The 25,405-nt window shown below is 31.8% G+C and overlaps 2 protein-coding genes and 2 pseudogenes across 2 annotated transcripts; 1 reads left to right on the forward strand and 3 right to left on the reverse strand.

Annotated features, from left to right (window-relative positions):
• Positions 1 to 6,421: 6,421 nt before the first annotated feature.
• Positions 6,422 to 8,161, forward strand: LOC140842161 (lignin-forming anionic peroxidase-like). The gene is made up of 3 exons (XM_073209975.1): positions 6,422 to 6,920; positions 7,042 to 7,207; positions 7,478 to 8,161. Exons 1-3 carry the CDS (start codon positions 6,504 to 6,506, stop codon positions 7,867 to 7,869), a joined length of 975 nt encoding a protein of 324 aa, XP_073066076.1. The 5' UTR covers positions 6,422 to 6,503; the 3' UTR covers positions 7,870 to 8,161.
• Positions 8,162 to 15,080: 6,919 nt separating this feature from the next.
• Positions 15,081 to 16,775, reverse strand: LOC140842166 (uncharacterized; annotated as a pseudogene).
• A 903-nt stretch (positions 16,776 to 17,678) lies between these two features.
• LOC140842177 (cysteine-rich receptor-like protein kinase 43) lies at positions 17,679 to 20,594 on the reverse strand. The gene is made up of 6 exons (XM_073209997.1): positions 20,312 to 20,594; positions 20,064 to 20,200; positions 19,701 to 19,911; positions 18,870 to 19,104; positions 18,275 to 18,425; positions 17,679 to 18,187 (listed from the first exon to the last, which is right to left on the reverse strand). The coding sequence occupies exons 1-6, from the start codon at positions 20,373 to 20,375 to the stop codon at positions 17,786 to 17,788; spliced, it is 1,200 nt and encodes a 399-aa protein (XP_073066098.1). The 5' UTR covers positions 20,376 to 20,594; the 3' UTR covers positions 17,679 to 17,785.
• Positions 20,595 to 21,105: 511 nt separating this feature from the next.
• On the reverse strand, positions 21,106 to 23,824 carry LOC140842189 (myosin-binding protein 2-like; annotated as a pseudogene).
• Positions 23,825 to 25,405: the final 1,581 nt, after the last annotated feature.

A 25,405-nucleotide genomic window follows, 5' to 3' on the forward strand; every position in this document is an offset into this window, starting at 1 on the left:
TATATATATATATATATATATATATATATATATATATATTAAACCTATTATGCGGTTGATTGATACTACAACCTTCATACCATGAGACTTAAACTTCTTCAACATTTTCCAACTTTTTTGTTATTTGTGCTCTCTTTTGCCCTGTTTAGTGTTTAAGTTTTAAACTCTAAATTGGAGTAGACTTTTAAATTTTATTATTTTGATTTTTTTTTAAAATAGAAAACTGTCTAGGTGGCCGATTAAATTGGCGACGCCTATAAGCACCACCTAACCAAAAGACGGGGCGGGTGGGCGTTTTCAAGCTGGGATTTTTAGAACACTGTTTTTAATATGATTTTTTTAAAAAAAATGTGATTCTACATATACTACGTATGACGTCTCTCCTCGAGCCATTATGTATTAATTGAAACATCGAAATATTGTCAAAGAAGATAAAACGTCAGTAAGATAATGTTAAAAAGCTTTCTCAGTAAGATTATTCAAGCTGAGTTTGCTTCAACTTTAAATAGTTTAGTTTAAATAATTTGATACACGATTTCTCAACGTGCTTCAATCATGTAGTTATCAAATGAATACTACTAGTGTTACTTATATTAATTAAGTTATAAAATTGTCCGACATATACTTTTCAGAATGACAAATTGGATAATCAAAGAGACCGAACAAGACAAAAAAAAAAAAGTGAGAACTAGGCCAAGTCTAACGACTAAATAGCCAAGTTCGATTCCTCGGCCTATATCATATCCAGTGTAACAATTGGTTTTGCCTACGTTCCTATTGACACACTTTTCCATTTGGAAAAGAAATTTTCTAGTTTTGATGCACTTTTTGAGCTGGAAATCTAGAGAAATTTCGTGCTAATCACTGAATAACTATGCCATAAACACCAAAAAGTGACCCTTTTTTTTCTCATAGACTGACTTTTTCATGTTTGCTTTTAGCAATCTATACTAATTTATATGATCATTAAGAATGAATTTCTCTCTAACATGTCTCTATATATTATTATTATTAGACAAATAGCCGCCCTTGCTTTATTCAGTGAGATTTTTTTGGAATATATTTACTTTTTCGTTGATGTTAGCTTAAATCAATGTTAGAGATTATGAATTTTTTAAAAGAAAAATTGTATTTCAAATACGTGAATGGTGGGGAGAGTTAGTAATGCGGTTTCATTAGTTATAATATATGAGTGAGTCTCATGTGAGACCGTCTCACGGGTCATAATCCGTGAGACGGGTCAACCTTATCCATATTCACAACAAAAAATAATACTCTTAGCATAAAAAGTAATACTTTTTCATGGGTGACCCAAATAAGAGATCCGTCTCACAAATACGACCCGTGAGACCGTCTCACACAAGCTTTTGCCTAATATATTTATCATCAATGACGGAGTCAAAATTTTAAATTTATTAAGATTAGAATTTTTTTTAACAAAATAATACATGATAATTAAAACCATAAATAAGATACATAATTATTGTAGTATAAAAAAGCTTCTCGCTAACAAGATCTTCAATATTTTCGATATAAAACTCGTAAAATTCAAAAACTTTGACAATATAATATTTTATATTGTAATCTTCCCGCAAGAAATTAATGAATATATATACAAAACGAAACAAAGTTGGGGAAAATTATAGCTAAAGTGGGAAGAAAAAACCATAAAAATTTACGTATTGAAATTTAGACATAGAAAAAAGAAAATCTACTATTTGTGAAGCAAGTAACATTAAAAGAAACACCAACAAAGAGGGAAAATCTATAACAATTTATTACATAAATTTAGCAACAGATACACGAAATAAAAGTGAATTTTTTTTGAAAAATTCTGGCGTTGATCGAATTTCTTTTATGTTTTTTTTTATTTTTTTCCAGATTTTTTGTTATTTTCTTATTTTCTAAGCTTATATTTTTTATATGTTTAGCTAGGCTATTTTTATTTTTCAAATTGTGTCACCAAACTATTGATAAATTTGGTTAAATTTAATATAAAACAATTTTTTTTAAAAAAAATGAGGTTATCATCTCAATTTCAAAAATTAATTGTAGGACCGAGTGCTTACCGCTTTACCAAAAGCTATAGCTAGTGGTAATGGTGCAACTCAAATCTTTTAAACCGCACAGAAGTACAAGCACCACGGTTCGATCGCTCTACCAAGCAGGGACAATTATTGCACCCAACAATCTCCCTCCCAATAATTGCACTCCTTGCAATCAATGGGAATCGAACCCGTGACCTTGGCTCTGATACCAATTGTAGGACCGAGTGCTTACCGTTTTACCAAAAGCTATAGCTAGTAGTAATGGTGCAACTCAAATCTTTTAAACCGCACAGCAGCACAAGCACCACGGTTCGATTGTTTTACCAAGCAGGGATAATTATTGCACCCAACATTAATTACTTTTTTTTAGAAAAAAAAACTATTTTATTTTTTTTTTCTTATATGAACACATGGGATCCGTGTCGGCGTGTGCCATGATCAGTTAATTTCAATTATCGGAGAATTTGATAAATTTGTTCAACGAGGACGAAAGGTGTATAAAATTAAATTATCTTTTTAAGTATCTTGACTTTATTACTTTCTAATCAAACAAAAGTTTTCTGTTAGTTTTCCTCTTTTCTAATTAATGATAAGTACTACTTTATTCGTCTAATCTTGAACAATACTTTGGTTGTTACGGTGAAATCAAAATCATATTTGATTTTTCATCTCAAATGTCACATATCTTTGATGTCCTAATCTTACACACGTAATCTTAAATTAAGCTCACTTTAAACTCGGAACTTGTCTTACCATTCATCCAACTCAAGGATACATGTAATTTGGCAAATATATGTCTGACAAATTGATTTTTTTAAAAAAAAATTGTATAGTTTTTTTTTTCCTTTCAAAAAACGTGTAAATTATGTGTTCAGATTAATATTATATTAAAATATAAAGAAAAAGTGGAAAAAGGAAAAAAGTAAATAAATCTTAGGAGCTGTGCTTGAGCTGTAAGTGTAGAGGAAAGCAAGCATGCATGACAATTATCTCCGCATTGACTCACCTCATGAGAATAATATTTAAAAAAAAGCCCACTATAAATATTTTATTTATTTTCTGTCCGCGGATAACTACTGTAATGACCAGTCAAATTTAATAAGTAATACATTGAGTATTAATGAAATCACATTATTCATTATTATTTTTTTCAAAAAAAAAAAATTTCTTGACAAAAATAGATCGATATTTCTATATTTTACTAATTAAGTACCTAATTTTATTTCTTTTTACCTTACAAATGTAAAGATTTATCAAAAGGCATGAAAAATTTGACCACAATAAGTTGTTTTCAAAACGATTTTGTCAAAAGTGAGTGTGACATGTGTTATACAATATGTATACGCACAAACAAAAAGGAACAAAGAAAACAACGAGAAACAAAACAGTATCGCAAAGCTTAAAATAAGCAAACCGAGGCCTGTATGAAATAGTGTCCTTAAAACAGATTCGTCCCCTCCGGTGCGTGCTGCGAGGATGAACGTGGACGTCTGTTTCCCAGGATACAACGGAAAACCAGTAGTACCGTAGCACAAGGCACCACCACGACGAACTGAAAAAGTACCTGAACTTTATCACGGGACGGAGCAACGACAGAGGAGCGGCAGCCGATGGAAACAGCGGGAGCCGAGACAAGAAAGCTAGAGCAGGGCCGAAAATATAAGAGTGCAGGGGAGTGTTGTTGGATGTCTCGTAGGACTTGAGGATGCCCCTATATATAGGCAATCTGGACAGTTATGGTTGGCCACCTGAAAGGCCAAAGGACCTGCCCAGCTGGAGCACCAAAGGTCAGTCCAGCTGGAGCACCAAAGGGTTTCAGTTTCGAATACCAAAGGTCAGCTGAAACACCAAAGGTCTTGGTCTATTTTCGAAAATAAAAATAGCAAAAACCAGGTGAACCTCCGTGGGAAATTTTGCCTTGATCAAGTCCGACTTTCGACGCGCCCAAGTCGGCGCACGTACGCCTGCACACAAGTCAAGCCTTTTTCCACTGCAAATCGGGCCCATGATTGATTTTGCACCCCCCCTGCGCCTGTGCGCGCGAGAGAGAGCCTCTTGACCAATCATTGTTACACCTCCATAAAGTGTAACTCAATATATATTCACCAATGCTATGTTCATTTTCTAATGTGGGATATTTCCCACTTGCCAACTATTGGGCATTGCTTCTCCAATTTCTCATTCACAAATTACAAGCTCAATAGACCTCTTAGTCCAACAACATGCACAATCTTTTGTGGTAATTTTGTGAAATAGCCCTCTAACTCAACTTAGTTCATAAAAGTATTATATTTTTTAACTCGTCACACAAAAAATAAATCTATAAAACTGTCTCTCTAAAAACATTCAAGATTTGAGTCGTTTTCAATTTAATAAATATGATTGCTAATAAAAAATGCTAGTTTTTTTTTCAAAATTTAAATTTTAAATCATATAATTAGAAAATTTAATATTATCATTACATTATATATACATTTTTAAAATTATACAATGAAAAAATTAATATAGAATTTGTTTCAAAAATCTAAAATCGAAATAAACATACCACCAAAAAAAAAAAAAAAGTCCGCCTGAGATTCTCATTATCAAAAAATTGATTCTCGATGTCGTAATTGAGCTATATATGTATTTGTGGTCGTAACTCGTATAAGAAAAATAAATAAATAAATAAATAATTTGAGTATGCCAACAAAAGTTTGACAAATAAAATAGTAGGAGTTTCTTCCTACTTCTGTTCAATGCTTTGGATATAAAATTGTCATTAAGAAGACTTTAACAAAATGCCCAAATCGATTCTTCTGACTAATCAAAATTCAAATGGTACTGAAAATTCAAACCAAAGACCAAATCCCATATATACACCAAAATAGTTGATATATAATATATGCTGCGGAGCACATCTTCCCATACCTATTCAATTTATTTTAAAAATCAAACAGTTTATTTCGACAACTTACAATTCATTTTTTATTCCTTACTGAGAAGACCTTAACACTTAAGTTTGCACAAAGCAAAGACAATGTTTCACAAGTCTATAATCATAATTAATAGTAATTTTTTATTTGCATAAAAAATAATAATTTTTATGAGTTGGGTCTGATCGAATATCTGTCTTACAAAATTCAAGTAACATTTAAACCCAAAAATTTAAATGCTATTTGGTTGAAATTTCGAGTTTCAGTTCAATTGAACTCGAAAGTTTTACAGTAAGTATTATTCGATGGACGTGAATAATTTTGGATATAAACTTGGAAAGTTGATTTGATATGTGGAAAATCTATACAATTCAAATGATTATGTCAAGATTGTGAAATAATGTAATAATCATTAGAACATTAGAAAAAAAGTAGACGAGGAAAAATGAAAGTACCATGATCGTGTTCGGAATGTGGTTCTTTTTTTTTTTTTTTTTTTTTTTTTTAACAAGTTATGTCCAAACAAGAAGTGCATAAAACTCAATTCAAGTCTTTGTTTTTGAGTTTCAAGTTGAATAAATAAAATTTAAGCTCATAAATAATATAATATAAATATTATATATCGGCTCGATTAATTAGTTTGTTTGCGCATCATAATTTTTCATTGAGACTCCAGTGTGAAATTCGAAAACCAAATCTGATAAATTTCATTCGAAGACCAGTGATGTGAATTTGTAGCGTTAAAAATAATTTCATAAATGTTATTTTTGACTTCCAATAATTAAAAAATATTGACAAGATCAATAACCCGAATTTCAATACATATGGTACCAAAACACAAAATAAAGAAATTTATAGGATTATTTCCTTAAAAAAGCAAAAAACATATGATTGATATATAATCTATGCTAAATATAAATTTTATAATTTTATCAAAAGTAATTTGAATAAGTTAATGAAAATAATTATTTAATAAATTTGTTTTTGTACGTATCTCGAAACACTTGCATTTCTTCATTTACCATCTACAGTAATATACTAAATATATAACTTTGTGTTGTAACCTGTAAAATAAAAAGGCATTTAAATATAATTTTACCTTAATTCCAGAAGTAGATTTTTGTGAGATAGTCTCATATATCTTTATCTATGAGACTGATAATTCATGTCATATTTACAAAAATAAGTAATACTTTTGACATACAAAATAATATTTTTTCATAAATTACCCTTGTAAGACCGTCTCACAAAGTTTTTTTATATAACTATAGATCGATCCTATCTACAAAGTAGCCACCTTATTAGTTTAATTTTTTAAATAGAAAGAGAAAAGTAATTAAAGACTAAAATATTATTTTTAAAAAAATTAAAAATCAACTACGCGTTGTACATAGCCGAAATACAACTCTTTCCGTCCCTATAAATTCACAGCCTAACCCCCTTGTGATCAATCACCAAAGAGTTCATTAGCAAGTACTACACACTAAGAGAAAATTAAACCCTTCGATTTTTCTGTTAGAAAATCTAAAAATTTCCAATCATGTTGGCTTCCTCGAGTTCATTGGGGAAGCTGTTGAAGCTTGTTTCACTTGTATTTTTGTTGTATAGCATGCCATGTGAAGCACAATTATCCACGACCTTTTACGCCACAACGTGCCCAAATGCGCTTACCACCATCCAAAATTCCATCCGACAAGCCGTATCCCGAGAACGTCGCATGGCGGCCTCGATCATTCGTCTACTTTTCCACGATTGCTTCGTCCAGGGCTGTGATGCATCGCTACTGCTCGATGAGACCTCTACCATTCAAAGTGAGAAGACTGCGTTCCCTAACGTTAATTCTGTGCGAGGCTTCGAAGTCATTGAAGCAGCAAAGAGTGCGGTTGAGGCTGTATGCCCTGGAGTCGTTTCTTGTGCTGACGTACTCGCTGTAGCAGCCCGCGATTCATCAGTTCTCGTAAGTATTGTGTATACTAAAGTCTATGTAAATTAGTTTAATTCTTAGATTGACATACGAAACGTTGCCATATATAATACAAATTCTGATCGAGACACGGTTTATATAAATTAATTTAAAGGTTGGAGGTCCAACATGGGCAGTGAAACTTGGGAGAAGGGATTCAACAACAGCCAATCGTGCACAAGCAAACTCAGATCTTCCCGGCCCTTCTTCAAATCTTGACGTTCTTATATCAAGATTCGCAAATAAAGGACTTAATGAAAGAGACATGGTTGCCTTATCAGGTAATGATCAATCTTGCCATGCAAAAATATATAAATAGAGTTGAATACACAGATATAAATGTAACGTCTCATATTCGACTACTGTCCCTGACGTAACAACACTCGTCTTGTCGGCCAATGATGGTCACAGTCAATCGCTCAATGTAACATAGAATATAATATGTTAAACACAACAAAGAATTTGAAAACATATAAATCGATATCTATGTTACATATATCATGTCCATCATATATAGTGACTCACAAATCTCTATCTATATATGTATACAGGATCGCATACAATAGGTCAAGCCCAATGTGTCTCGTTCCGAGCTCGTATCTACAGCAACGGAACCGAGCGCATAGATGCCGGCTTCGCCAGCACACGTAGACGGGGATGCCCACAAAGTGGCGGTGACGCTAACTTGGCGCCGCTCGATTTGGTGACGCCGGTTTCCTTTGATAATAACTACTTCAAGAATTTGATACAACTAAAAGGACTCCTCCATTCGGATCAAGTTCTTTTCAATAACGGATCCGCAGACAGTATAGTATCTGAATACAGCAGGAATCCTCAAACATTTAACAATGATTTTGCAAGTGCCATGGTCAAAATGAGTGATATTTCCCCGCTTCTCGGAACAAATGGAATTATCCGAAAGGTATGTGGGTCGATCAACTAAGTTATTCGCATGTGGTTTTCGTTTGATTTGAACTTCTATTCTATATATATTTATAATCATATTTAAAGAATGTTGGGATGGCAATTGGCAAGCACCACTTTGTAGCGGAAATCAAAATAATAAGATCAGTAGAAATTATATATCCCAAATTGTACCTTGGATTTTCATACTTTCCTTTGTATCCAAGTTTCAAATGAATTGTTGTGGAGTATAAGTTTCTTCACGTGCAAGTGTAAAATGAATAAGAGGTGGCTGCTCATTTGTAATAAAAATAACTTCGTGTTCCTTTTTTTTATCTTTCTCAACGCTATTTTCTTGAATGAAACGATGGTTTAATACTGATTAATTTAATGGAATTTATTAAAATAGTTGATTTTGACCTACAACAATGATTAGCCGTCATTTTCAGTATTTTTGTTTTTATAAAAATAAAAAACTTGGGAATAGATATTGACGTGGTTTCTAGCTATATTTCAACATTGACAAATTTAATTTTATGCCGTGATGGTACGTACCATCTATATATATATATATATATATATATATATATATATATATATATATATATATATAATATGCATAGTGGAGGACACACGCACTTCTAACACAATTCTAAATTACATTTCTTGTCATATATATTTTATTTAAGTTTTTATATTATAAAATTTAAGTTTTAGTTCTATATCAATCGATTTAGTCTTTTTTATAAAGTCGAAATTTGATATATAGATGATAAAAAAAATAAAATTGTCAAAAATAAATTAATAGATTAAAGTTGAAATTTGACAAAATAAATAACCAAAATAAAAAAGTATAACTTAAAAAAAAACAATTTTCCCTCACAATAACTAATTTAGGTGAATAATTTAAAACTTTCGAAAATTAACTAACGGAATTGGACAATGATGACTGATGGTTCATTGCACTTCGATCCTGAAAAATTAAATTAATTGGGTTGTATGTATTACATTGAAAGAGAAAGATATGTAATATATATAATTTTATATTTTAAAACTATTTATAAAAAGATTGTTCAACATATAATATTAGAATCAATCGAGCGACAAAAATATGTCATTTATTTTAAGTTTAAATTTGATATAAAAGAATTATTGTATAAATATGAACATAAAAAAAAATATATATATATATATATATATATATATATATATATATATATATATATATATATATATATATTAAGGTAAAAAGGGGGGCTAGGCGAAATACTATACGCCTACTATTTATCACTTTAGAACAATCTATATAATATATAGTTGAAACAATTCAACCTACATTACTCTCTATTAGAGATAAATAGTCTTTTTACTTTATTTTTATTCCAATTTTTGTCAATTGTTATATTTTATGTATATAATTTATTCACGAAAACCCCGACTTTTTTGTCAACTTAACGTAAGATGCCATATTTTGGATCGATATTACACGATACTCAAAGCTCAAAAAAATAAAAGAATAATTTTTTTAAAATTTAAACCATATTTATTAATTCGGTAAATTGGAGAAAAATGCATCTGTCAATGATTTAGTTAAGAATCAGTACCCACAAGTTTTTTTTTGCATTTTAGTACCTGACACAAAATCAACTTAGTTTTTACCACTTGTTTCAAGTATTTTTACCTTTTTACCCTTTTTAACTAATAAATTCTTATTTTTGTTAGTACTTCTCTTTCCACTCATAATTCACAAATACATTTGGATGACATATACATTGAATTAAAATATTTTTTTATTTAAAAAAAATCACAACTAAACATTGAACTTTTGAAATACTTTGTTTTACTTGGAAATACTAAAATTTCAATTTTAAAATATTTGATTTAGTAAATGACATACTCAGAATTGATATTAAAAAACTGAATATTCGAAAATGTAACGCAAGTTCACCAAGTGCTCGTATTTCCATCCAAGATCTATTTGGATGACATGTTCATTTCATTTAATTATTTTTTTATTTTTAAAAACATAAATTCGCAACTAAGCATTGAAGATTTTCAAGTACTTAGTTTTACTTGCGAAATACCTAATTTCAGTTTTAAAATACTTGATTTGGTAAATGAGATACTCCGAATAGGTATTAAAATACTGGATATTCGAATATGCAATTCAAGTTCATCAAGTGCTCGTATTTCCATCCAAGATCCATTTGGATGACATGTTCATTTCATTTAATTATTTTTTATTTTTAAAAAAACAATTTCGCAATTACGCATTGAACTTTTTCAAGTACTTAGTTTTATTTGCGAAATATCTAATTTCAGTTTTAAAATACTTGATTTGGTAATTGAGATACTCATAAAAGTTAATAAAAATACTAGATATTCTAGTAGGCAATGTAAGTTCACCAAATGCTCTCATTTTCATCCAAGATACATTTGGATGACATGTACATTTCATTTAAATATTTTTTTATTTTTAAAAGAAAAACAAAACCACAACTAAGCATTGAACTTTTTGAAGTACTTATTTTTACTTGCGAAATACCTAATTTATATTTTAAAATACTTGATTTAGTAAATGAAATAATCAGAATGAATATTAAAATACTGAATATTCGAATATGCAATGTTAGTTCACCAAATGCTCGCATTTCCATTCAAGATGTATTTGGATGACATGTTCATTTCATTTAATTATTTTTTTATTGAAAAAAAAAAAACAAATTCGTAACTAAGTATTGAATTTTTTCAAATACTTACTTTTACTTGCGAAATATCTAATTTCAATTTTAAAATACTTGATTTGATAAATGAGATACTCATAATGGGTATTAAAATAATGGATATTAGAATATGCAACGTAAGTTCACCAAGTGTTGGTCTTTCCTCAAAAGATGCATTTGGACGACATATCCTTCTCATGTGATATCTATTTTGTAAAAAAACAAAAAACAAATTCGTAACTAAGCATTGAATTTTTTCAAATACTTACTTTTATTTGCGAAATACCTAATTTCAATTTTAAAATACTTAATTTAATAAATGAGATACACATAATGGGTATTAAAATACTGGATATTCGAATATGCAACGTAAATTCGCCAATTATTGGTCTTTCCTCGAAAGATGCATTTGGACGACATATCATTCTCATGTGATGTCTATTTTGTTAAAAAAAATATCAAATTCCCAACCAAGCATGAAACTTTTAAAGTACTTAGTTTACTTGATAAGTACTTAATTTCAGTTTTAAAATACTTGATTTCATAAATGAGATACTCAGAATAGGTAATAAAATACTGGATATTTCTAATTTTCATCATGATGAAATTTCAATGCAATTGAAATTTTAACAAATACATTGTTCATCACTCCTCATGAAATAAAAATAACAATTTATTTCGGTATACAAAGAAAGAACTTACTTTTACTCCGAGACAAGTATGCTACTATATTTTTGTTAAAAGTAAGTGCTTATTTTGATCTACAAACAAGCTTATTTTGATCTACAAACAAATTACTCTTACTCCACGATTAATAATGAACTGTGTTCATTTCTTTAAATGACATGAATAAGTATTTTAATAAATATTAGTTGGAAAAACCAACCATGACTGAATTTAAGTTGCATATTCAAATATCCAGTATTATATCACAAATTATGAGTATCTCATTTACCAAATCAAGTATTTTAAAATTAAAATTAGGTATTTCGCAAGTAAATGTAAGTACTTCAAAATGTTCAATGCTTAGTGATCGAGCAAATCTTTCATTGTAAAATTCTTAGTAAAAATTAATAATATTCAAGCTCGAAATAATCGCACGTGGACGATATCAAGTAATAATATAGTGTACAAGAGTATGATTATCGTTCCTTTAAGGACTGTATTTCTCAATTATTATTCTCATTTATTCAATTTTTAGCAGCGATACTTCAGATGATTGTTTACTACTACAATTATTAAATAAAAACTCAATGATGATGAAATAAATAAGCTAGAATGATTGATTAAAGTTCAATGAGAAATGAATTTGTTGAGAATCTCGGTTCACCTACCCCTCGCTAATCTACTTAATTCGTTCGACAATGATCTATTCTTTCGAAGAGATTTCCTATCCAATTGAACATGCCCTCTCAAGCTATGTCAAACTAATTCAACTCAATGAAGTAACTAAATCTCTTTAATTATTTATTAAGGGTGAATTGCATGTCGTTTTATTTCGACCTACTAGACTATGACTATCGAAGGGTATCCGACTTCATATTTCTATGTAAATTGTAAATCCACGGATCATGCTACTCGTTCCTATCAGAGGCTATTATCTCGAAGAACATTGCCTGGAATCTTCAAATATTCGCTTCAAGCCTATTTTTCTCTTTCAAAGCTTTGTAGCTGCTGAAAAGTCCTTGAACATGTCATCCAAATGCATCTTAGAAGGAAATTCGAGCACTTGGTGAACTTACGTTGCATATTCGAATATCCAGTGTTTTAAAACTCATTATGAGTATCTCATTTACCAAATCAAGTATTTTAAAACTAAAATTAGGTATTTCACAAGTAAAACTAAGTACTTGAAAAAGTTCAATGCTTAGTTGCAAATTTGTTTTTTTACAATAAAAAAACAATTAAATTAAATGAATATGTCATCCAAATAAAGCTTGGATAGAAATGCGAGCACTTGATAAACTTACATTGCATATTCGAATATTCAGTATTTTAATACGCATTCTGAGTATCTCATTTACCAAATCAAGTATTTTAAAATTGAAAATAGTTATTTCGCAAATAAAAGTAAGTACTTTAAAATGTTCTATACTTAGTTGTGATTTTTTTAAATAAAGAAAATAATTAAATGAAATGAACATGTCATCAAATGCATCTTAGATGGAAATGCGAGCACTTGGTGAACTTACGTTGCATATTCGAATATCCAGTATTTTAATACCTATTCTGAGTATCTCATTTGCCAAATCAAGTATTTTAAAATTGAAATTAGGTATTTCGTAAGTGAAACTAAGTACTTGAAAAAGATCAATACTTAGTTACAAATTTGTTTTTTAACAATAAAAAAATAATTAATGAAATGAACATATCATCCAAATGCATATTGGATGAAAATGCGAGCATTTGGTGAACTTACATTGCATATTTTAATATCCAGTATTTTAATACTCATTTTGAGTATTTCATTTACCAAATCAAGTATTTTAACATTGAAATTAAGTATTTCGCAAGTAAAACTAAGTACTTGAAAAAGTTCAATGCTTAGTTACAAATTTGTTTTTTAAATAAAAAAATATTTAAATGAAATGTACATGTCATCCAAATACATCTTGAATGGACATGCCATCAATTTGTGAACTTACATTGACTACTAAAATATCCAGTATTTTATTAACTTTTATGGGTATCTCAATTATCAAATCAAGTATTTTAAAATTGAAAATATGTATTTCGCGAATAAAAGTAAATACTTCTAAATGTTCAATGCTTAGTTGTGAATTTGTTTTTGTTTTTTAAATAAAGAAAATAATTAAATGAAATGAACATGTCATCCAAATGCATATTGGATGAAAATGCGAGCATTTGGTGAACTTACGTTGCATATTTGAATATCTAGTATTATAATACACATTATGAGTATTTCATTTACCAAATCAAGTATTTTAAAACTGAAATTAGGTATTTCACAAGTAAAACTAAGTACTTGAAAAACTTCAATTCTTAGTTGCAATTTGTTTTTTAACAGTAAAAAAATAATTAAATGAAATGAACGTGTCATCCAAATGCATCTTGGATGGAAATGAGAGCATTTGGTTAACTTGCGTTGTATATTCAAATATCCAGTATTTTAATACATATTCTGAGTATTTAATTTACTAAATTAAGTATTTTAAAATTTAAATTAAGTATTTCGTATTAAAAACTAATATTCAAAAAGTTCACTTCTTAGTTGTGAATTTATTTTTTAAAATAAAAAAAATATTTAAATAAAAAACATATCATCCAAAATGCATCGGTAATGAAGTTCTGGAAGAGAAAGATAACAAAACAAAATATTATGTATATAATTTTTTATTAATTATAAAGTTTAAAAAGGTAAAAATGCATGAAATATGTTTAAAAACAGAATTTTGTTTTTGTCAAGTATTACTAAATTAGAAAAAAAACTGAATATGGTACTGAATTTAAGTAAATCATGTGCAAATGTATTTTTTTCAAATGTTAACCCATAATTATTAATTTCACAACCACCTTTTTTCCCCTTCTTTTTTAACTTTATTATCTACCGAAGCATCTTTTGTCATGCCCAAACAAACAGGAAAATTCACATTTTCCAATGCACTTTCTTTTTTAATGTTACAATGCAACCACGCCAAATTCAAAGTAAAAGCGAAAGCAGAGTGATACCAAAAATATATCAATATTATTTATTACTTTCAAATTTCAGGCCATATGTTATTAATTATTAAACAAAGAAAAGAGGCATAAAGATAATTTAAACCAATGTTTTTATAATTGTACCGTCATTGAATCGGTCAACTCTAAACTAGCTGTTTAATCGGTCGGAGTAAACATTGTTATAATATAAAATAATAATATATTTAAAATTTGTATGTAAATAATAAAATATATTTTAAATGTTTTAAAAATAAAAAAAACTCTCATACTAATAAAATAATAATTTTAACAATGTTGAAATCCAACTAATCATATAAATAACAAAAAAATAAATTCAAAAAATTGTGAATCGGTCCAACGAGTTTTTGACCGGTTCAATATTAGCTTGACTAGATTGTTTTCAATCGAAACTAGTGGACTCTTATCTTGGGTTTAGCGTATGTTAATGTCAATATATGATGAGTATGCATTAAGGATTTATAGACAAGAAATTTCATATGTTAGTGAAATAAATTGATGTGTACTAAAAATATATTGCGGTATACAAGCGCAAAAAGTATAGCCTAGTCATCGAATAACAAAGTGCAATAAAATATTAATGTTTATTTTACGACAATAAAATTTACGATTGCTATCTTTTGTGATACACTAAATAAATCCCGAACAAACCATACTTAATAAACACTATGTGAAACAGCTAACCCCAAAAAGACATTGATAAGAAAATCAAATATTTATTTATTCCATCCACTTGAAGACTAAATTATATAAGTAAAATTCATAATAAATGCCAAACAGACAAAACCAAATTATCCAAAAAAAAAGAATCAATTAGACCTCTGAATAATGACAAGAAAACAATTTATTTAAAACAAATATTGTAGAAAATAGGAAGATATTCAATCTTTATCTGAAAGAGAATATATCCATTAAAAAATCATTTTGTTTGCCTCTCATCAACACCACTCCATTAAATTTACAACACAGGTTACAACAAAGCACCGCTGGCTCTCACCATCCTAAATCAGAATTAACTTAAACCTACAAGGACTAAATAGAAACGAAAAAAAAAGAACCCAAACCAACAAATTATCATTAATCCCCCAAACCTATTCAGCTTATATCAATCAAGCCCCTACCGGCGCTGCTACAGCCGGTTTCACCTTCGGCGGCCTGCCACGGCCCCGCGGCTCTCCTCCTGTAGTGGAGAGAGCAGGGATACCGGTAGTCACCTGCTCCGCCGCAGCCTTCGGCGGCCTGCCACGGGGCCGTGGCTCTCCTCCAGTTGCAGAGGTAGTGGGGGTATCGGTAGGGACCTGCTCCGCCGCAGCCTTCGGTGGCCTCCCGCGTTTTTTCCCCGACATTGAAGTTGTTGCAGAAGCGGGATTTCGTTTGGGAGGTGGCGGATGATCGGAAGTATCACGGGATTTGGGGGGGCGTCCTCGGGGACGCGGCGGTAGTAGGACAGTACCCGGAGGAAGCGGAGCCTTTGGTTTCGGGGGACGCCCGCGGCCGCGGCGAGGTGGAGAATTGGGGTCGGGTTTAAGGTAGTTGTTCTTGAAAAACACGAGCTGGCCTGAAGATTTCATCCTGTTGAGATGGTGCGTGAGGAGTGTGGAGTAAGCGGGTGGGAGATTTCCGTATGTGGATTCTATTTGCTTCGAGATCGAAGTTTTGTTCGAGCCGTTCTTCTCGTTCAGTTCTTCGATAGCTGTTAAGATCATCTGCAAAATAATTCCACGGTCTTTTGAAGTAATACTCGAGAGACGGAAGAGAACCGATCGTAAAACTAAAAGAAATTTGGGTCCGAAATGAATAGTTTAATGGGAAAACGCATGCAAAATGAACTGTGAGAGTGGAAGCAAGCTGAAAAAAGTTACTTCTAAATTGCGGATAACGCGGTCTGTAAAATGTAATTTCAGTAGCTTTCAAACGGGTCGATAAATATTAACTGGGAGCAATTTACAGGAGCTAAAATTTGAAATTTGGAGTTAATATCCATTATTGGAATAATAAAATTTCTCAGAAAACGAAGAATGACAAAATTGTGGGCCGGAAATCACTAATTCCAACGATATTTTGAAGAAAATTCAGGTTTACAAAAATCATACCTCTGGATACTGAGGCAGCGTGGGCGAAAAACTTGAGTCGGAGGCTGAGGCTGAGCTGCGAATTGGGGATTGAAATTTTGCTGTTCTTCAGCCGCCATACTCACAGACGACACCTCGAAAATTCCAGTAAAATTCAAGCTTTATAGTTTGAGAAAAAAGGGAAGTTGGAGCAAGAAATAATCCCTACCGGACGGAAGGGAACTGTAGGAAACTGAAGAAATTGGGTGAAAACATCGGCTGTAGGAAGGGATTTAAAAGGGCGATGGGGGCCATAGATCGGAGCTAGATCGAGAACTGAGTGACATCCAACGGCTAGGGGTTCGCTTCTGGGTTCTCATCTAAGGGTTCAATTTGTTCATCGACGTTGTCACGTGGATCGTTGACGTGGCTGTGCTATTTCTTATCTTTATTAAAATTTTATATGTGCAGTTACTTGTTTGCCCTCCCATTTTGAATTTTGTATATTATATAACCTGCTTTCTCATCTCCACTATTTGGCCTCACCACAAGTTCAACCTTGTTCAAATTACTAAAATTAAATCATTTTGATCCCCAAAAAAAATAAATCATTTAGATCTTGTGATCGATTTTTTGCGAACGAAATTTCAAATTAAAAAAATGGATTATCATCCACTCGAAATCATTGAGTCGACTACTAACTCATGTTATACACTACCGGAACCAAATAATTCAAATACAAAATGTGGGACGAACGAAAGAATATCGATGATAACAAAAGATAATATGTCAGGAATTTGATTAATTGATGCATAAAAGCAACTATCTAATCACTTGCATTGTACTAAAAATAAATAGATATGTAGAGGTTTACCAAAGTAAACCTAATTGTGTTGATATATAAACATCCTTAAAAACTGTGAAGCAAGAGCATGTAAAACAAGTGCGGAAGATGCGCATCACATATCTTCCTCACTCCTCCAAGGGGCGAGGAGACTGGAGACAGCGAGCCAAATTATCCAAGTGCGGTGAAGTTGGTAGGCCCCACGCTGTCAGTTTTGAAATTAAATTATATGTAATCGGATTTTTTTTTAATTATGTACAATTTTATTATGTTATTTTTTATTAAAAAGTTGTTAAATTGAATAAAAAATATTATTTCAACCTCATCTTCACAACATCATTTTACCGCGATATTAACATACAATGATACAATCTGCGGACATAAACAATTATTATTCCTGAAATATATATTATTTCATAATCCAACTAGAGAGAAAAAATAATTATTATTCCTGAAATATATATTAACTACTCATAAACGCATGGAGTAGAAGCCGACAATTTGAGTAATAATTTTGGAAAGTCAAGCAAGGAAGGCACTTGACCAAACGTTACTCCCATAGTCCAACTAGAGAGAAAAAATAATTTCATCTGTACAGAAACAACACATTTCAAAGAATATTTTCCAAAAAACAGAAGCTTAGTTTTGCATAGGTTGTTTTCCCTTCTTCGAGTCTAACTTTTCACTCATGAATCGCGAAGTACTTGCAGTCGCTGTCACAGTTTGTGAACCTGTCGTAGAGCCGAAGGATTTTGAATTCGATTCACCGGAACTTCCTGTTTTGGAAGATGAAGTAACTGCCTTGTGAGGCTTTCTGTACCTGGAATCAGTGTACCCAGGTCTCAACGGATCATCAAGAACAGTCGGTTTCCTTGATAATAATATGACTACGCGTCGCATGTCGGGACGTATCTGTGGATCTGATTGGGTGCAGAGTAATCCGATCTGTATAAACATTGATATTTGATCTCTATCCGATGATGGTGCCAGTGTAGGATCCACAATTTCAATGATCCGATTTTTCTTGTACAGTTTGTATGCCTGAAAATGTAGACAGCAAAAGTTTCCAACACTATATCATGGTTGCATTACATCAGCATCATTTTGAACAAAAGATCAAGTCCTCACCCATTCGAGCAAGCTTTGGGAATCAGGGTCTCGATTAAACGTGGAATTTTTCTGTCCGCTGATCAGCTCAAGAACCACAACACCAAAGCTGAAAACATCAGCTTTTACAGAGAGATTGCCATGCATGAGATACTCTGGTGCCATATAGCCACTGTCAACAAATTAATACCTTGGTTGGTCAATTTTTCCCAGTTGCCACCAAATAGAATGAATTTGGATGTTATCACCACGTACTAATCGGGGTTTTGGATGGTTAAATTTGACAATTGTTTCAGAAATAATACAGCGACCATTTAAGAAACCATCAGCATCCATTGTTTTTCAAAGTTTTTGGCTTTTCTACCTCTTGTTTTAGAGATTTGGCAGCTTGGTGATGTTGGTTAATGGGAAAACTATAAATCTGCATAACCTACATATCCAACATAAATAAAAAACAACTAATTCTCAAGATAAATTATTAAATCCTAAATTTAATTTTTAATTTTTAATTTTTAATTTCATTGAAGACCTTTTCAATTATTTTCACGGACAGAAAAACTAGTACGAACTACATTAACAGAGAAACCATTGTCTTTTTTAGGGTGTGGAGACTTACTTGGTACCAGCTACACGAGTGTTAATATGTGTTTGATCTTCGGGATAGAGACGTGCAAGGCCAAAATCAGCAATCTTCGGTTCCCATTTTTCATCGAGCAGAATATTGCTAGCTTTGATGTCTCGGTGTATGATGCAACAGTGAGCATCCTCATGAAGGTAAAGCAAGCCTTTTGCAATGCCTATTATCATGTCACGCCTTCGATCCCAATCAAGCACTTCTCGTCCGCGAGACTCTAAATCGTTATTACAACACATTAATACTTGAAACAGCATTTGTAAGAGGCAGGTAAATTTTGTTCTGATACTGTACACTGCTACAAATACAAAGCTAATCAGCAGAAGAAAATGGAATAATTTGGGCACTATCCTCGTTCGACCTATTCAAACGACTAATTCTTAGCACGTAAGATTCAAATAAGAATCCCAACCGAAGAGAAAATCAAGCAATTTCTAATAAACTAATAGTCCATGGACGCTGCATGCCTACATTAAAGTTATCGGTAATCTTTGTACTCAAATTAAAACAATTTCTCTAAGAATTTCAACTTAAATCCTCATATACATCTTGCTAAATGTTTTGTTTGTATATTTGAAATATAAACGCCTAGGTAACCCAAAAGAGGGCAGAGTAGACATTAGAATGACCCTTACCTTTCCTAATACTAGAATCAACGCTAAAATCGAATGGTTGAAACCAACAATTCCACCGTCGACTAAAATACTGGCCAACATAATCGAATAATTCGTTAAACTTCATTCTCTGAACAAATATTGATAATCAAAGATCCAAATGTTGACAGAAAACGCATAATTAACTAAAAGTACTTACTGAACAAAAGTTTGTCAAGGCTCTCATTAGCAACATATTCATAAACAAGAAGCTTTTCTGCACCCTTCACACAGAAGCCCAACAGGTTCACCACATTCCTGTGCTGCACAAGGGCCAACAAGTTTGCCTCATTTTCAAACTCTTTCTTCCCCTGACTTGACCTCTGTGACAGCTTCTTTACAGCTATCACTCTTCCATCAGCCAATTTACCCTAACAAATATCACATATCAAAAACCCAAAATCATATCTTGAATCTTGATTCAAAGTTCAGACTCATGCCTAATGTATTTTTAAAAAAAATAAATCCACGCTTTTCATTCATACAAAGGAACCTACGGCTCAATCTTGGGATCTAATTTTACCTTGAATACCGGGCCAAATCCCCCTTCCCCAAGCTTCTGATCAGGATGAAAATTGTTGGTTGCTTTTGAAAGGGTTTCAAAAGAGAACTGTTTGTGTGCTTGTGCTGCAATTTCCTCCAACTCCGCTCCGTTTTGATCTTTTGAATAGATCAAACAGTTCGAAAACACACACACAACCCCATTAAATTTTGATGATCAGAAAACAAAAATCAAACGACTACGTATTTAAAATTCACCAAAAAAGAAACCTTTTCTTGCCAGTGATGTGAAGGGATTCACCAGTTTCTGAAGGAAGCGTTTGGATTTAGTCATCGGATCCTACCATTTCATGAACAAGATTGATTACTTGATCCCCTCCAAAAAATAGCTTTGCGGTTTCTGTTGATTTCCTTGAAAATCTGGTATCCGGAAGACTATTATTCAATTGTTTATGTAATAAAGACAACTCTTTCAGATAAATACGCGTCAAATTGATTTGTTCTAAGTTCTAACATCTGAGATTTTTCCCAAGCAAGCTAACGAGTTGACTTTTAAGCCCACAAAAATTATTTATCCATGTTTACGGTTGGTAAATGTATTGATTCAATTTAGGTGATTTATTCATTTTTCCAATACGAGATAAGAATAAGAGATCTCAAAAGCGAAATAAAGTTGACCAATAAACTTTTTGTGATTTCCCCAACTGAGTACAGCCAACATAAAAAAAAAAAAAAAAAAGGGAAATTCACCTATTATTACTATTTAAAAAAACAAAACAAAACGTTTAATGAATAATAAGCTTACGAATAATATTTAAAAAATCAAATAAATTTTAGAATTTTTATTGAATAAACAACAACAAATCTCTTTCTTTCATTCTTCTGCCTCCCTCTCAGTTGAGGAGAATATCATATTATTCATATATCGTCATGCATGAGATACTAAGGGCCAAAGAATGCTCATGCATGACGATATATATATCCTTCAGTAATACAAACCTCTTCTTCCCAAAGTAAAATATTAAAAATTGTGATGTGCTCCATTTGGAATCTTCTGTTCTACAGCTGTAACTCATTTCCAGTTTATACATAGACAATAATATATCCAACATTTTAAATTTTAATTAATATAAGAGCATATATATGTATGTATGTACGTATATATTATGCCATTCATCTGCATGGATAAAAATCGACAATTGAAACAGAAAAATGCAACTTTTTGTCTGCCAAGATCGCTAAAAAACAAGAACATCAACTCTCCCCTTCATAAGAAATGATTTTCAAAATAATTCCTCTGCAGTTTCGGATGATCTCTATCATTGTATTTGCGTATTCCACAAATTCACGGCCGCGATAAAATGAATATTTCGTGAATGGATAGGCGATATCATTAGATAATCATGATTAGGTAAATTTCTTTGAAAAAAGTACCATGTTCCTGTTTGGACCAAATTCTAGGCTTTGACTGATTCAAGTTACTTCCTTTTCCATCAAGTTTCTTGCACGGAACTCCAAATTGCGTAAATCACGAATATGTCGCAAGATTTCTTGAAGGAGATCCATTCCTTTGCCTGCCCCCTTTCTTTAGGGAGCTAATACAATGCTCTAAGAACTCTTTATCAGCCTCATAAGCTTGTAGCCTTTGATACAGATGATTCACCTCCTCTTCGATGCCAACTTTATTGTTGTCAGTCTCAAACTGAGATTCATAAGTGTCGTGCATCCCATTTGAGTTGATCCTGTTCATGTCCCCATTCGGCACCTCATCACCATTTGCATCAACGGTAGCATCAAAAAGAGGAGGAAGCGATTTTCCTGTTTGAACCAACATTCTTCCCTGCGGGAGATTCTTGCCATTCAACAAGCATATATCCGTTAGAATGCAAATCAGTATTTCCATTGTCTTGTTTCAAATCTTCGGCTCATCTATTGCCACAAGCTTTTCTTCTAGCATCTTAAGCTGTTCAAGGATAGATAATCTCTCTTCCTCAAAATCTGCTAAACATTCTTCCAAATTAGCAAATGCATCCACAGGAATGGTGAATTCTTGTGTTCTGAAAAGACCTTCCTCTTTGGCTTCTCGATTTAAATCAATCGACAATCCATCGGGACCAGTCGCTGTCCTCACAATTGCTGGAAGAACCAGAAGAAAATCCACTCCTAGCACTTCCATCTCTACTACTTATCGATATCCTCATTTTTTCCTTTGCTTCATAGTCCAAAACCTTCTTTTTACACATTTCTAACTCTTTCTCAAGTTCAATTTTTTCCTTCTCTCTTCTCACCATAAGCTCGTTCAAAAGCTCCAAGGCTTCTTGGTCATATTCCGTTTGTTCATCCATCATTCTCTGATACTGCAAAGCTTCCATTTGCATTGCCGCCTTCTCTTCTTGGAGTCGGTTTATCATAGCCACCATTTGATTCGCTGCCACTGCTGAGGCGTTTCTCTCTTCTTCTAACTCGGCATACAAATCCTGCAAATTCTTCCTTTCGGCTCTCAGCGCTGATTTCAGATGTTCCATAGCAACAACTCCACCACCATTTTCCAGCTCACTTGTCAGACTTCCATCCACTGATTCTTCGGCCCCAGACTCCTTTTTCTCGAGTAATAGCAATTTTTTGTGCAATTGATTTAGACTGTCAACTGAGTTTGGAGTATTCGGGAACTTTATCTTCTTCAATCTCGTATAGCTCCGAGTAAAACGAGTGTTGATTGTCTGTTATATGATCTGTTTCTCGAACCGATAATGGCTTCAATTCCACCATCTGTTCATCAACTTGCACCGAACCTAATAGAAAGTAAATTTAGAATCTCGACTAAAAAGGGTAAAATAAACCATCATTTTTTTGAAACTTTTAAAGCGGTAAAACAACAAGCCAAAAGTACCATGTTCTGCTTCATATGAAAGAATCGATGTTTGATTTTGCATTTCATCTCTTATATCTAAATCAGGAATTTCTGTCCCAATTGAGACTTCTGCTTCATTTTCATTTGTCAACATTTCAGAAAATTCTTCAGAAGCTACATTGTTCAGACAAACACTATGCTTTCAATATACAAATAATCACATAACTTCGATATTTGATGAAACTATTTCAAAGAACAAACGTATGCACCGGTAGTAACATGAGAATGCTTCTCCCCTTCTGCTCCTTCCAGTTCTTGATCAAACACACTTGCTAATTCAGATGGAATGTGTTTTACATAAAAATATGTAAATTCTTCAAAGTTTTTGGCATGAAAAACATCCACTGAATCAGGCCTTTGAAATTTAGGTTCCTCATTATATCAACATCAAGAGCTGAATCTACCTCCACTAACCCTCTAATGGTTTCCATAACAAAATCATCCTCTTCTTGGACCTGAAGCCCGCAATCAAAACCACATTCTTGAACAGATTTATCTTTCATAGCAAGAGTTGAGTTTTCCTCCATTAAAGCCGCCTCATCCTCCCGCATCTCCATATTAGTATCCTTTTTTTCATATTTTTCTACTCTTAAAGTTTTCATCTGTTCAATTTCTGATACTTCCAAGCTTCTATTGAGTTCAGAATTAATCTCGTACTCCTTCGTATCTTCCAAAACCTTTTCACCATCCCATAAATTAGCAGCAAAGTCTGATATTTTCTTATCCAGAACTCAATTGTTTAGAGGGGAAAAGATTCAAAAGAAGTAGATGGGAAGGTTCCATGAACAGGAGGCCGCAAAGGAAGACTAGCATAAAGGATGGATGCTTATAAAGCATTTCAAACTCTGTAATTGTTTTATTTTTATGCATTTTTTTTTATATAAATTTGGATCTCAAAATAAAATATAAATAAATTTCCATTCTTTAGTCAAAGAATTGATTATTCTTCCGTGATTCTGAACTCTAAGACAGATTCCAAAAGTAGTAATTATTTTCAGATCAATTTACTTTTAATTATTCGATTCTAATTGAATCGCACAATTTGTTTACACTTTCAAATTTTTTTATAGTGCGTGGAATTATTTTTTTTTATAAATAATTTGGATCCAAAAAATACTTTTTTATATATATATATATATATAAAATAAAAAACTACCCGCTCCACCCTATTGGGCATCAAGTTGATGGGCCCGCTGAACAAAAAATAGAATTGTAGGCCCACAAATGAAAGCAAGTGTGTGGCCCAATGATAGATGCCTTATGTTATGCAGTTATCACAAATATTCACGAGAACAACAATTAAACGTATAAACATAATTTTAAATTTAATTGGAACATCATATTCATACCCTAAAAACATTTTATTAAATAAAAATATAAACATGTTCTACTAGATAATATTTTGCTCTGCACGGTGTTCGTAATACTTTTGAATTCCATTATGCTTTTTTACTTTCTACGATATTCGATAATAATGAAATTAAAATATTTAAACTTAGGATGGTTATGCCCATGTTTGTACTTATAACGATATTTTCTTGTTAGTTGCGATAGGTATGTAAAATAAATTTGCAACGATCATGAGCTTTTAGATTGAACTAACATGAGCTTTAGCATATACTCATGCACCATTACTGATCATGGGTCGTTAGTATAGTCAAATATGAGACTGTTATTCATATAATATCTTACACTTGAAAAGTGGTTTATTTCATATTCCATAATATTTGAACTCAAAACTTTCAAACTTAAGTACTTAGATTTCTAAAATGTTATTATCAGTTCGCTTGTGCCAAAGGATACTGGGTCTGATCATAATTGGGCTTATCCCTTTTTATGACCCAATTTTAATAATTAATATAAATAACCTTAAAATTGTTAAATGGGCCCCTAGCTCTTTACTCTATTCGGTCCACTATGTAGAATGACTCGGATCTTTTTAATAATAACTTCTTTTATTTTTATTTTTTAAAAATAATCTGGTTCTATTTTACTATTTATTTTACAGAAGTAGCTACAAATGACATATGCATTATGAGATCACTTAAACTGATCTAAAAATAATCAACGGAAAGATAATAAATTTAATATGAGTAGGTCTCTTATAAGACAGTCTCACGAATTTTTATCTGTGAGACGGGTCAATTATGTCGATATTCATAATAAAAAACAATATTTTTCATGGATGACCCAAATAAGAGATCCGTCTCACAAAATATGACTCGTGAGATCGTCTCACACAATTTTTTGTCATTTAATATATATTATTTAGTATCCTAATCTTTTTTTATTAATCTATACTAGTTGTTTAATTTAGTTAGTTGGCATATCTTGTAGCATATGCTTTTGATCACATATACAAAATTCAGCCGGCGGGAAGATTAGATTCGAGGATTAAATTTATTATTTTAGGAATCGGTAAATAGAACGTTGTTCCAAATGTTGACACGGAT

This window comes from Primulina eburnea, chromosome 1, assembly GCF_022965805.1.
Source record: "Primulina eburnea isolate SZY01 chromosome 1, ASM2296580v1, whole genome shotgun sequence".
Classification (NCBI taxonomy): domain Eukaryota; kingdom Viridiplantae; phylum Streptophyta; class Magnoliopsida; order Lamiales; family Gesneriaceae; genus Primulina; species Primulina eburnea.

What these genes read in the sequence shown, in the direction of transcription:
- LOC140842161 (XM_073209975.1), top strand. Translation starts at nt 6,504, where the DNA reads ATGTTGGCTTCCTCGAGTTCATTGGGGAAGCTGTTGAAGCTTGTTTCA. An exon ending in CCCGCGATTCATCAGTTCTC is followed by an intron (nt 6,921 to 7,041) that starts GTAAGTATTGTG and finishes ATTAATTTAAAG; the next exon opens with GTTGGAGGTCCAACATGGGC. An exon ending in AGACATGGTTGCCTTATCAG is followed by an intron (nt 7,208 to 7,477) that starts GTAATGATCAAT and finishes ATATGTATACAG; the next exon opens with GATCGCATACAATAGGTCAA.
- LOC140842177 (XM_073209997.1), bottom strand. Translation starts at nt 20,375, where the DNA reads ATGACTAAATCCAAACGCTTCCTTCAGAAACTGGTGAATCCCTTCACA. An exon ending in CACATCACTGGCAAGAAAAG is followed by an intron (nt 20,201 to 20,311) that starts GTTTCTTTTTTG and finishes TCTATTCAAAAG; the next exon opens with ATCAAAACGGAGCGGAGTTG. An exon ending in CCCAAAGCTTGCTCGAATGG is followed by an intron (nt 18,188 to 18,274) that starts GTGAGGACTTGA and finishes CTACATTTTCAG; the next exon opens with GCATACAAACTGTACAAGAA.